The following is a 12,628-nucleotide window of genomic DNA, read 5'->3' on the forward strand; positions in this document are numbered from 1 at the left end:
GGGGGGGGTCATCCGGGATAATAATTATATTTCAGCTTCAAGCAAAAGTATACACCTACTCTATAAACAGTAAAATGGTATGGAAATTGCTTGAATTACTAAACAGTTTAAATAGTATCTCCATTAAATCCTTTAAATTAAAACTGAAACAGAAATCAAAATTCAGCTGCTGGTATGCATCTGGGGAGAGCAAGTTACTGAAATCACTCATAGGAAATTTAAATAGACCAGCTTGTTGTTGATTGGAGTGTGGAAGTGAGCAACCAATCATGGGCTGGAAGAATCCTGCAGGCAGCCAGATCAACGAGTGAATCATCACAGTTCACAAAGCTGCATAGAAGAGAGCCATTAAATGACATCAAGTACTGCAGATGCACATGCTCCAGCCTTTCTCAAGCTCTTCACCCAGTTTTTTAAGTTTGAGTTTTATGCCTCCGTTGGAGGCATAAAACTATAGTGATATATTTTAGACGAATGAGTCTATGTTGTATCTGCCTTGTTGATGCACACAAAGTCAGCTATGTTTGGACTAATACCGTCTTCCAGTCTATTTAGAGTCTACTTGGAGGGCAAATGCAAAGTTGTTACCCCAGTAGTGTGGCATGTGCTGATAAATCTGTGCTCTCTCAGTAAATCGGACAGCCTTGCATTTACCCTTAATCATCCTTTGATTCACCCTCAAGTCACTTCTACGCATGTGGACATACACATGGGCTGTGGAAAGTGTGCAACTAGGGTAACCTAACACTTTAATCCACTGAAGCACTACACCTGGATATACTGATAATAACCATGTCTGATTAAGCAAAAAGAACGACTACAAATAGATGCAACTTGAAGCAAATTCTACACCGAGTTCAAATATTTATGTTCTCACTTCATAGGGTCATTAAGAAAAACAATAAATAAAACCGTTATGCACAAAAAAACCTGAATATACAAATATAGGTTACAGGTTCTGATCAGTGATTTAAATTACAGATTTAGACACCGTCTGTTACTATGGCTATAAAGTTCAACATCTACAGTTTGTTTCACTGCTAGATTATGATTTTTTTAAGGTAGTTTGACTGACATGGAGTTAGCAGGTGATCACCAAATTACTGACAAGAGCGTAAGAAAACTCATCAAAAGTGGGAGGACACAGCTTGGTACAGATTATGCCCCCTAAATGCCTGTAGAGAAGACTCAGCTGGTATATCATTACACATAATCAGAAGTGTTTCTCAAAACAGTAAGGCCCTGAATAATTAAGAAATCAACCAAAAACTTTTTGTCATTTTATACCTTAATCTTATCAAGTAATGGAGAGACTGAAAAGGCAGAATTCATTTTAAAAGTTTCTTTTTGTACTCACAAATTTACATTTTAAATAATATATTTTTTGAGAATGCACTGCAAATAAAAAAGAACAAACATTGGTTTATATTTCTCATTAACTATTTGAGGGTACTCCTATTTTAGAAGTTGGGAAATTAATGACAGCCAAACTATATTCTCAAAACAATATTCCAGTTGTCCCATTTACATACTATGAATAATGTTTATGTTAATGATGCCCATGCCTCCTGGAGACCATAGCCTGTAGAAGCAATGGGAGTGATATTCCTAAATAGCAAACAGCTATGAAGAAATCATTGGCGATTATCTCTGGGTATCCAGTTCTCACTCTAAGAATAATTACATAAAGACTTCCTCAATGATCTTGCAGCATATTTTCCTCACTAGTTCAACTGGCATTTTGCTGCAGTAACAACAGATGGCAAAACACTGCATTATATGTACCCCTAATTGCTAAACTTGTTGAAGCCTTGTTTGTTAGGAGGCAGCTTTGAGGAAACTGTGCCCCCTTTTCAGCAGTGCCCTGTGTTAGATTTATGCAGCTAGCATTTTCACACCTGGCAGCTGTCAAATAAAACCACAGTTTTCTAAAACCGTCTCCTGAAAAACTCCCCTTGAGCAGTTAGGGAACTACTGCATAGCTCCAGGGCATCTCTACAACAGTTACTGGGCAAACTTTCATGGTTTCTTTTTTTTCCCCAAACAGAACTCCATGGCAACTAGGATACAATCAACACCAATTAATACGTGTCAGCGAAGCACAAAATATAAATTATGTAAATATAAATAAACCGACATGCACTAATCAAAATGAAAAATGTAACATGGGCACAGCACTCGTGTGTTTTTTTTGTTCTCACCTCTGGCGTCAGACCATTGTTATCTGTTGTTTGGCTGGAGAGCAGGACATGCGTGAAGCCCTCTTCCTTCCTGACCACAATGTCTCGAAATCGACAATTGCTCTCGTTCTGTCGCACGTTGTACCTGAGACGCTTGTCAAAAACGTAGCCTTTCTCCTCAGCCAGCTTCCGCTTCACTGAGCTGTGTAGGTGCATCTTCCCATTGGCTAAAGGTGAGCCTGATTCATACAAGAAGTGACAGAACAGGTCAGTCTGTCTTCTAGAACGTTTTAAAATAATTGACAGCAACTGAAAGAAAAGAAAAAATCTATTACAGTTGGCTATTGCAATTATTGCTATTGCAATTACAAAGTGCTTCCAAATCCAAGTTTAAGGGTGAAATATATTTTTTAAGAAAGAGCATTAAAAAAAAGGGACTTTGATTTGCAATTCGCACAGAGAAATTATTCGATAAATATTAGTTTGGTTAGACTGCGGACCTTTTAAAAGCGTCAGCTGAGACTGAAGAAGTGACTTGGATGAGTGACGAAATGTTTCTTCCACTGAAAACGTTACATTCAGATGAATGTAATCAACTTTTTGGGATTTCCTTACCTGGATGATTGAGCAAGCATTAAGATACAGAAGTTCATCTTTTGGATTGGATCACATGTGCCAGCCTTTGCTCCCCATGTGTGAGTGAGCCTTGGCCACCCATGACCCTATCATTGGTTCACCACAGTTTCGTTCTTGGATCACTTTTCTTGCATTTTGACCACTGCAGACTGGGAAAACCCCATAAGAGCTGCAGTTTTAGAGAATCTCTGACCCAGTTAGTCTAACAATCACAATTTGGCCCTTCTCGGGCTCGCACAAATGCTTACACTTGCCCATTTTTCTTGTTTCTAACACATCAACTTTGAGGAGAAAATATTCACTAGCTCCCTGATATATCTCACCCACTAACAGCTACCATGATGAAGAGATAATGAGTGTTATTCACTTCACCTGTCAGCAGCCACAATGTTGTGCCCGATCAGTGTATTTGAAATCTGGAGAACACCCAACCCTTCCTTACAGCAAATTATCTTTGCTGCCACAGTGTGGCCTGAGTCTTTTTCATGTCACAGTGTTAAACAAAGCCTGCAAAGTTACTCCAACTATGAAATAAATGTTGTGTTTAGCCTATCAAGCCTACAAGTTCCTAATAAAAAAATTCATCCTCTTAGTTTTACTACATTTCTTTATACTATAATATTATTTATTAATACTTGGAGCTGAAAGCTGAAGGAAAAGAAAAAAAGATACATAGTCCATATACAGAAGTCTAGAAAATACTACATTATCTGAACTCAAAAAAATGATTTTTTTTTCAGTAATGCGTTTTTTTTTAGTTTTTTTTTTAGCCTGAATAATTTTATACTAGCAATGATTTTAATTAAATTTGAATTTCTTAGTCGTTCCCAGTGTTATTATGCGATGTGGACAATTACACCTACTTTTACATATACATGTGTCATCTAAGGGTATTCTCTCTGCACAATATCACAACTCTCTTGGTGTGATTCAGTGAATTTCAACTTGATTGCATTAACATTTGAACCTTGGAAATTGCCCACAGTTATATTTACATGCAATCTCATGTTCACATTTTAAAAGCAATCAGTGTAATTTTCAGGTCTTGTCACACAAAGGAGCATTAACGTACAGGAGCAGTGTAATATCTAATGCACAGAAATCACTGATTCATCTGCACTGAGAAAGAAAAAGAAATGTCCAAGAGGGTCGAGTACCACATTCTCAGCTGTAGACTTTTACGAGATAAATGATTAAAGGCAGAAAGAAAAATGAGTCAGACAAAGCACATGTTCCTCATCTAAGAACATCTAGTGATGCTGTGGTAAAAAAATAACCAGAATAAATCAGAAATTACTCAGGCACACAAGAGTCTTTTTACTAGAGCAAATGGTGTGATGCTTTTCCAGCCAAATTTATGACTGATGAAAATATGGAGACAAAACTCTGGTCCTTAAACAATAAAGTTCATGTTGACTGAAGATAAAAGTAAAGTATTTCTTGCCTGAAAATATAAGAATGCACTTTTAAATAATCATCATACATTGGGAATTTGTTTCTTTAATTAACACAATCTGAAACTTGACTAATAGTGACTTAATTTAAAAAGCTAATTTGACCCCCACAGTACCTACAAATTAGTTTTGTTTTCAAGCTTGCTGTAAAAATTAAATCAAATTAGCTTTTTAAATTAAGTCACTATTAGTCGCCAATTTTGAAATGGTGTCACCACCTTAATTGGGTCCATTAATGTTTGGACAATGACTTTTTTTTTGTGATTTTGACTTTGTGCACCACCACAGCAGAACTTAAATGAACAAAAAAGATGTGATTGAAGCGCAGGCTTTCATCTATTATTCAAAACTAAATTATTACATACATTGTTAAGTGCTTACAACCATTTTGATACTTATGTCTTCATTTTCAGAGACTTGGAATTCAACAAGCTAACATCATTTTAAATATTATGACTTTTTAAAATATTTTACTTATATTTTTACTTGTATGTAAAATCTTGCAGTCAATGACTGCCGTAAGGCTAGAACGCCTCTAGTTCATGAAATGCTGTGTTTCCTCTCTTGAGATGCTCTTCCAGGCTACTGCAGCTGTCTTCAGTTTCTGCTTGTTTATTTGTATTTCTGTATTCAATTTTGCCTTCAGTAACAGAAAGGCTGCTCTACTACACTGAGATCAGGTGCCTAACTTGGCCACTGAAGACTATCCATTTTCTTTACCTTGAGAAACTCCTGGGTTGCTTTGGTAGTATGCTTCATTATCCATTTGCACTGTGAAGGGCCAAAGAGTTTTGCAGCATATGGCTGAATTCAAGCAGAGTACAGCCCCATGCATGATGTGACTACTTCCATCAGAGGTAATATTATCAATAAACACTAGTGGCCTGAGGGGTTTACTGCACACTTACACAGCCAGGCTTTCTTTGCATTAGCTGGCCTGACTTAAAACCCCAGTTAGAAATAACAGATATTACATTGGTGGTTGTCAGCTTTCTCCACTAAGGCCAGCTTCCTGCCTTATGCTTTATGCATGTTCACTTCAAAGTTAAAAAAAAAAGGGCATTTCACAGGTCATATGACTTCTTTCCCACAAAAGTGATCCCTATGAGTGCCACCTACTCCAGTCACAGACAGATGATAAGGATGGTGATAAAATGGTAATTAAAACTCTATAAAGAACAGTGGCAGGCTCAGCTGCAAGGGAGGGGTGGGGCAGTGGGTTCAGAGGACAGTGCTAGGGGAGGCTGGATATCAGCTGGCCTTCATTAATTCCATCATGTCTCCCCTATTTTATTTTTACAGCACTCTTCACCAAGTGGCACAGTGTGACTCAGGTCATATCTTCACAAGAACATAAAAAAACAAACAAACCCCAAAACAGAACAGTGAAATGCAACACTTACACAAATAAAGAGGTTAACACTACATTTTAGTTCAAGTTAATTATTTTTATTGCAGAGTGCCGCTGTTCTAAGGCGACAGCTGCACATTAGAGCTCCGAAACTTTAAACTGAAACATTTAAACATTCACATCTCCTGTCTAATATCTAATAAAGGAAAATGGGAATCACTTTAATTTGTTGGCAGATAAAAAAGTGAAATTAATTTTACTGCTTGAATAGGTACTCTTCATGAGAGTTCTGTGTTCTAATCGCTGCAATTCCAGCAGTGCAAGCGATACTTTAATCTACTGGTAACATTTATACATTTTATGCATCAGCAAATCAATACACAGGTATTCCTGTAACAATATGATGGACAGTTTGCGCTTTATTCAGTGGTTTTAGTAAAGTACAGCATTACCACTTGCAAAAATTATATTTCCCTGGCAGAGAATCTGTAAGTTATTACAGTGATCTAGGCAGGTAAAAAGGCAGGTAAAAAGACACTTCAGAACACTGACTTTAACCTGAGCTCTAACCTATTAATCTTGCATTATAGTACATTCCTCTGGTTCCAATTCCTCTGGTTCTCGAGCAGGTCTATGTACCTGGTCTTGACTTGGCTAGATACTGAAAAAGTTTTCTCCTAACCAATTCTGCAATCATCCACTAGTGTTGAGCACTTGAAAAGAAGGTAACCGGATTTCTTTCGGTAAAAAGAGGTCCAACACTCAAAGACAAGGTCTCAAGACTACCATGACGTGGATGGCTGAGAACCTAAACAGATATCATAAGATGTGAACAATGGATATAAAATAATACAGCTTGAGTGAAGCAACTGGAGGGACACTTGACTGTGATTAGTTGTTTGGATAGTTTGGATCCCACATAAGAACTGATCCAGTCTAGAACTAACAATTTCAGAAATGATCTGCAAAATAGTGACATCTTTACAGGGACCCGTTTGACTTCAACGGGTTAATGGGTGGAGCACAGGATTTTGGATGAGGTGAGCAGGGCAGTCTTTTGAGGCTTATGAGATTAGTAACTATAATAGCTCCCAGAGTGATGGCCATTAGGATGGGTTAGTGCTGCAGCCCTACCATCCTCATAAATAAACAACAGACTTTTATAAAGTATCACAATCACTTGTTAAATTAGGATGCTTTGAAATTAATGAACAACTGAGAAATCGAATTGATATGTTGTGGATCATACCATGACAGTGATGTCATCATATCCAAAAGCAATAGAAATTCAGTTTGCAACTGGAAATTTAGGCTTATCAGAAAAATTGTATCCACAAAAAGCAAGAAGAGGGCTTAGTTTGACTTAAGCTGATTAAAAAGAAAAGTGAAAATTGTTTGCATTTGACCTCAGAATTGTGTAATTGTCTTTATTTATGAAGTAATTTAAACAAAATCAAACCAGATGATCTGTTCTATATGGGGTAAATATGGTTTACATGTTTTTGGCATATTTATTTACAGTCATCTTGTTCATGTTGCTATAGTGCCACTGAATGAAAAGACAATATAAAGCCTTACATAGCATGTTTCATGACTGTAAAGCCAGTAGATACTCACAGTTAAACAAGCAAATGACGCAAGTGGCCATAAAGCTAGTATCTTTATATCAGAAAATTTAAAACATCCTCTGAACTAAAAGCAAAATGGAAACACTCAACCTACAACTATGTACTAATATGCTTAGTTATTCAGCTTTTTTCTCTCATTTTCTGCTAAAACAGATCAAGATGACTTTTTAAAAACATAATTAATGATTAACTATAGTGGTTGAAGCACTGGACTGTGACCCAGGAGTGAAATTCAAAGGTGTTATCAGCACGAAAGAACCACAGTAGGTATGTGAGGCCATTTGTATGATACAAGAGCGACTGAGGTACTGTGGTAACATTAAAATATATAAATAAATAGCTTCTACTACTGCCACTATTACTTCTACTACAGGTTACTGGTTATTGTCATGGTGTAGTAAGTGTTATGGGTGAGGTGGAAAAATATAATAAATCATCCTTATCTATATACAAGCCACTACAGGACATGGTGTTGGGATAATACAAAAAAGCTATGGTCAAATCTGGATTCATTTTACATTTACAGTCGTTGTCAGAAATTTATGTACACTTATCATGGGTGTGATTATCCTGGTAATTCTGGGCTTTTAATTATTTATTTGAACTTTATTTACTTTTGGTGGAATTATTGTACGCCACACTTCCTTAAAGAGGTAGTAAGTAAAATCTCACCACCAGATGTCAGCAGATTTGAGACTGCAGTCAACTGAATTCTGTTTTCTTACCACTTCCAATTCAAGTGCATAAATCCAGGTACAGTGGACACTGTAGGACAAATAACTCCACGTTTATTTACTCTGGAGAAGGTTTTAAAACTTTGTGAACTGAGTCAACGAGTCAGTGACTCTCACTTCTATCCAATGACAGTGATACTGAGGTGAGGTGTTGAGGATCTCTTGAACTCCTCTGTTGGTGAGGACTGCTGTTTTTGCCAGGGAAACTAACTGAATTAATTGTGATATGATGCGAGAATGTAATCAAACTGTTTATCAGGGAGAAAGTGTGATTTTTAGGACACTCAAGCCTCATAGTATCTAGCATAAGGTTAACAAGCTGTTTGGTTGGCTTGTTGTCAGCTGTGCACAGGACAGTAGCAAGTCTAATCTGCTGACAAAAACTAATGGCGACAATTTGGGGAATAAATAATAAAAAAATGTTTATGCACATTTTTTGTGTGTTGCAACCCTGACTTCAGTTCAGGAGATGAGAGTTGATGTAAAGAGGAATAGGATGGGGTGGAAATGAGAGAAGTGGTGGAGGATACAGATGAAGAGGAGGAGGAAAATTACAGACTGAGAAAGATGCAAAAATGTTAAATACTCATAAATTATTTTAAAGAGTAAAATATGATCTATACATTAAATGTAACGTAGAGGCATGCAGCCAGTCTTTAGACACATGAATAAAACGTGATTAGGCAGAACAGCAGTGTTCATCTTGGCCACTGTATTCCAGATGGCAGGGCAATATGGTGGCTTACAGGAACCAGCACCCACTCCTACGCATCTTTAGTAGATTAATTCGAAGTTCATGAGAATGCATTAAGTTGTTGAAAGATGTAATCACACAGCAATAAATCTATATTTATGAGCAAAACCTTTTTTCTATTATATATATATATATATATATATATATATATAAAATACTTACTGTACCAATATTAAGTTTTAAAAACAAGATTTAGGAGCACGGGTTTGAGCGGGCATGCATAAGAACAACAATCATATTTCTATAACAATATGTGCCTCAAAAATCCAGCATCACCTCATCTCAGTTTACCATACTATCTGGTTTTTCTTAACAACTTACCTAGTTCAGTAGTAAACTGCTGTCCGCTGGCTTCCATATGTCCTAGTTCTCCATCCACCCTGTCTGAGGGCAGTCGCTGTGACCTTGCTGCAGTCCTGTACATGAGAGAGTCCATCTCTCCGTTCTGTAGTCCATTATGAGGAACCCTCAATGACGGGACAAACGGAGGTCCGCCTGGTGGAGGAGCTTTAAATGTCATCGCTTTGCTCATTCTGTCCCCTAAAGCATGTTTTCCAGGTCCTACACCCACTTTTTTCTGCTTTTGAGTGGTTCCTGATCCTCCACTTCCAATCCCTAGAACAGTCCCTACTCTCACCCCCACAGTTGAGCCACTAGTCCTTTTTTTTCGAGCTTCAGATCTAGCTCTTGAGTCATCTGTTGTAGAAAGGTGGCTAGGAATGAAGGGCTCTCCACGGTTTTTGGAAACTTTGGGCCGTTTGTGTGAGTGCAGTCTTGAGCTATTGAACTGATCAATAAATTCTTCACAGTGTAGTAGATGGTGTTCTGGCTCCCAGGTGTCCTCTTTACTTCCATAGCCTTTCCACCTAATTAGATACTCCCACTTACCCTTCTTATTCCGCCTCTTATCCACGATCTGCTCCACCTTTAAAAAAAAAACAAAAACAGTACAACATAGAAGAACAGATTATTAGACAATATTCTAATGACAAAAATGATCACAAAACACTTAATGCATTTGTGTTTGAGTCTCTAACCCTGTTTTTATTTCCAATATTTAGTCACAATGGCATAGGGGTGTTAAAGATTCTCTGAGTTCACAGTTCAGATAATACCACAGCACCACCTCCCAGCTTCTTCTGGGAACCCATTTGAGTTATGCAGCAGCCCAACTTAAAAGCAACACAGCTAAAGCTAGAAGACGGATGATAGACAGTACATTAAAAAACGAAAAAAAAAAAAAAAAGGTTGTTGGCACCATGGTGTCACACATTCTGTCCTGAAGCCTGAACATGAGTATTTTAGCCATCATCACTTCATAGTCTTGAAACTGGATGTGACAAGTGGAGACTTGATCTGACTGAAGGAATGAAGGTTACTGCATGCTCACATGGTAGCAACTTGTCACTCTGGACTATCTTCTTCACAGACTTAGTATAGCAGCTTCTTTTTTGGCACCTAGATGAATATCCTTCTGTGGGACCACAACTTAAATGAATAACAAAGAGCATGCAGTGTCTGTGTCTTAGTAGATTCGACCGTAGTTATCATATTGAAAACTTTAGGTGACTCCTTTTTCAATTTATTATGATCACAACATTTTCAGAAAACCTGGCCTTTGACCTTGAGGTAACTGGGATTCAAACTTTTAAGACACATTTACACATATGATATCGATTTGAAAATCTGAAGTGACTTCTTAATTTATTGCATTCACAAGATTTTCATAAAACTTGACCTCTAATCTTTAACCTTTGGTTTGAGATCACTGAGATTCAATTTTATCTGAGATTTTTTGCAATTGTGCCTATGGTTTCATTTTCAAAAATCCTAAATTGCCTCATTCTTGCATTCACAAACGTAGGTGTCCACACCGCCTGAACACCCACCCACCGGTTGTGGTTACGACAACACCTAATCAGCTTTAAAGTTAAGTAAAAATTAAAAATTAAATATTGCTTTCAGCCAAAACTAAAAATAGCAGGAATAAAATTGATTCCAAAACCATCTTTTTTTCTTACTGATATTCATGAAGGAAACACAAAGGATTCAGAAGGGATCTTCTAGCAATGTTGTGTTATTTTCAGATAACTAATTATTCAGCAGACAATTTCATACCTGTTGACCACTTGAACATAACCTGCTCCATATATTAAGGTTTGGTCCTCAGCATAATTTACCATGTACCCAAGCAAAAACCACCTATGTAGCACTGAAAACTTCGTGTTAACTCTGAAGTTACCTGCTAACCAATAAATCACCGCTCTTAAGAGGGTTCAAACCCATCTAAGACTAAAGTTAAGAGTTGACTTCCTGGTTAAATAAGGGTTAAATAAATTCCTGTTTCACAGTACAGGCCTCTGGTAATGCTTGATTATTGGGCTAAAACCTGGTTTATCATGAAAATAACAAAAAGCAGAACTGTTTTACTTAAATTAAAAATGCATATATATTTATTGTCTACATTCAGATAGCAATCTGTACCAGGTAAATTTGATTTATCTTGAAAAAGATGAAAAAGAAGGTTTTGTGAAAGTGTGTGCCGCACCTTTGGATAAACTTGATGATGATGATGCACCTTCAGAGGTCTGATTCTGTGTCATTTACCAGATTTGCACATAACTAAAATCAAAAGCTAAATGGGTACACTGAATTGCCTGACCACATTTAGTATGTTTTCCAGAAGATGATTCCTTATATTCTGAAACATTGCCAAGGAGTGCCAGATCGTTAAAAAAAGAAGAAAAAAAAAGGAGAAACATTGTGTGACATGTGTCAAGTTCAAGATAAGAGCTAACTCCCTGTATAAGAAAGATAAGAACCAGGGTGAAGCCAAGATGAGCTGCAGGCTGTTTTCATGATGAAACCTTAAAAATGGGCTTTTTGGAGCCAAACACCAGACGAGCCAGTATTTTATAATTCTATAGAGAAGAGATGAGGACAGGTGGCACACAGGCAAAAGAAGAAACTTTTACATTTAATTGGAAATCAGTTATTTGAGAAAAATACCGAGGTGTGTATAATTGTTCTTGGCAGGGGTCTAAAATGGGAGTGCTTCTGAAGTCATTGTTGCAAACTGAATAAATTCAGAGTAACAAAATAGAAATTCAACTGGTACAAAGCAAACACACACATCACTTAATTTCTTTCTGACATTCATACAAGCAAATATCTCAGGTTTAATTTAAAAAATGGCTATAGTCAATGGTTGTCAATCTTTTTTAATCAAAACCATGGATGCAAGTAAGTTATTGTTGCATAAACAATACAAAGTCCATGGTGTTCTTAGTGTGGAATCATGATTGTGGTATACACAATGTGTGACTAATCACTTCAACAATGAAACGACTCATTAATTTGCACTTCAATTTGACTGCATTCAACTTGATTCGCAAAGGTGTTGATTAGACTGAAGGTGAAATTACAAGTCAAAAGAGGCTTTCACATGAAAGAAAAAATAGAACATTTATTTAATTTATGCAACATTATATTTATATAAATGTATGTAAATAAATGTTATGTTAAATTACATTTATGTATTTTGTTACATTTATGTAACTTCTACTGGTTTTCACTTTGAAAACACACAATATCTTTAAATAAAAGCTACTAAGTACAAAACATACAATGGCAGCAAAATGTCACCGCCAGACAAAACTAAGGGCATCACTCTCTGTCTGATCCCTCGGTCCATCGCAAACACCCACATGCACATTATCACATCACAGAGAATACAAAACACCCATAATATCCACATCACACCAAAAACAAGTCATACATACACAGCAAACTGAAATATCCCAGTAAAATCTGTCACCGATGGCATTTTTTAAAACATACAAATAAACAGAAGCTCCACTGTTGTTACACGGAAGGCTCAATTATGTGAAG

General features: G+C 36.8%; 1 protein-coding gene across 1 annotated transcript in view; it reads right to left on the reverse strand.

Moving 5' to 3' along the window:
- LOC102299428 (chromodomain Y like 2) overlaps positions 1 to 12,628 on the reverse strand; it is a 44,274-nt gene that overhangs the window by 7,831 nt on the left and 23,815 nt on the right. The window contains exons 2-3 of the mRNA XM_005915160.2: positions 9,059 to 9,662; positions 2,202 to 2,419 (exon numbers count right to left, since the gene is read on the reverse strand). Coding sequence (XP_005915222.1) covers positions 2,202 to 2,419; positions 9,059 to 9,662 — 822 coding nt within the window. The remainder of the gene's footprint in view (positions 1 to 2,201; positions 2,420 to 9,058; positions 9,663 to 12,628) is intronic.

This window comes from Haplochromis burtoni, unplaced genomic scaffold (genome assembly GCF_018398535.1).
Source record: "Haplochromis burtoni strain Fernald_Lab_line unplaced genomic scaffold, NCSU_Asbu1 Contig_11, whole genome shotgun sequence".
Classification (NCBI taxonomy): Eukaryota; Metazoa; Chordata; class Actinopteri; order Cichliformes; family Cichlidae; genus Haplochromis; species Haplochromis burtoni.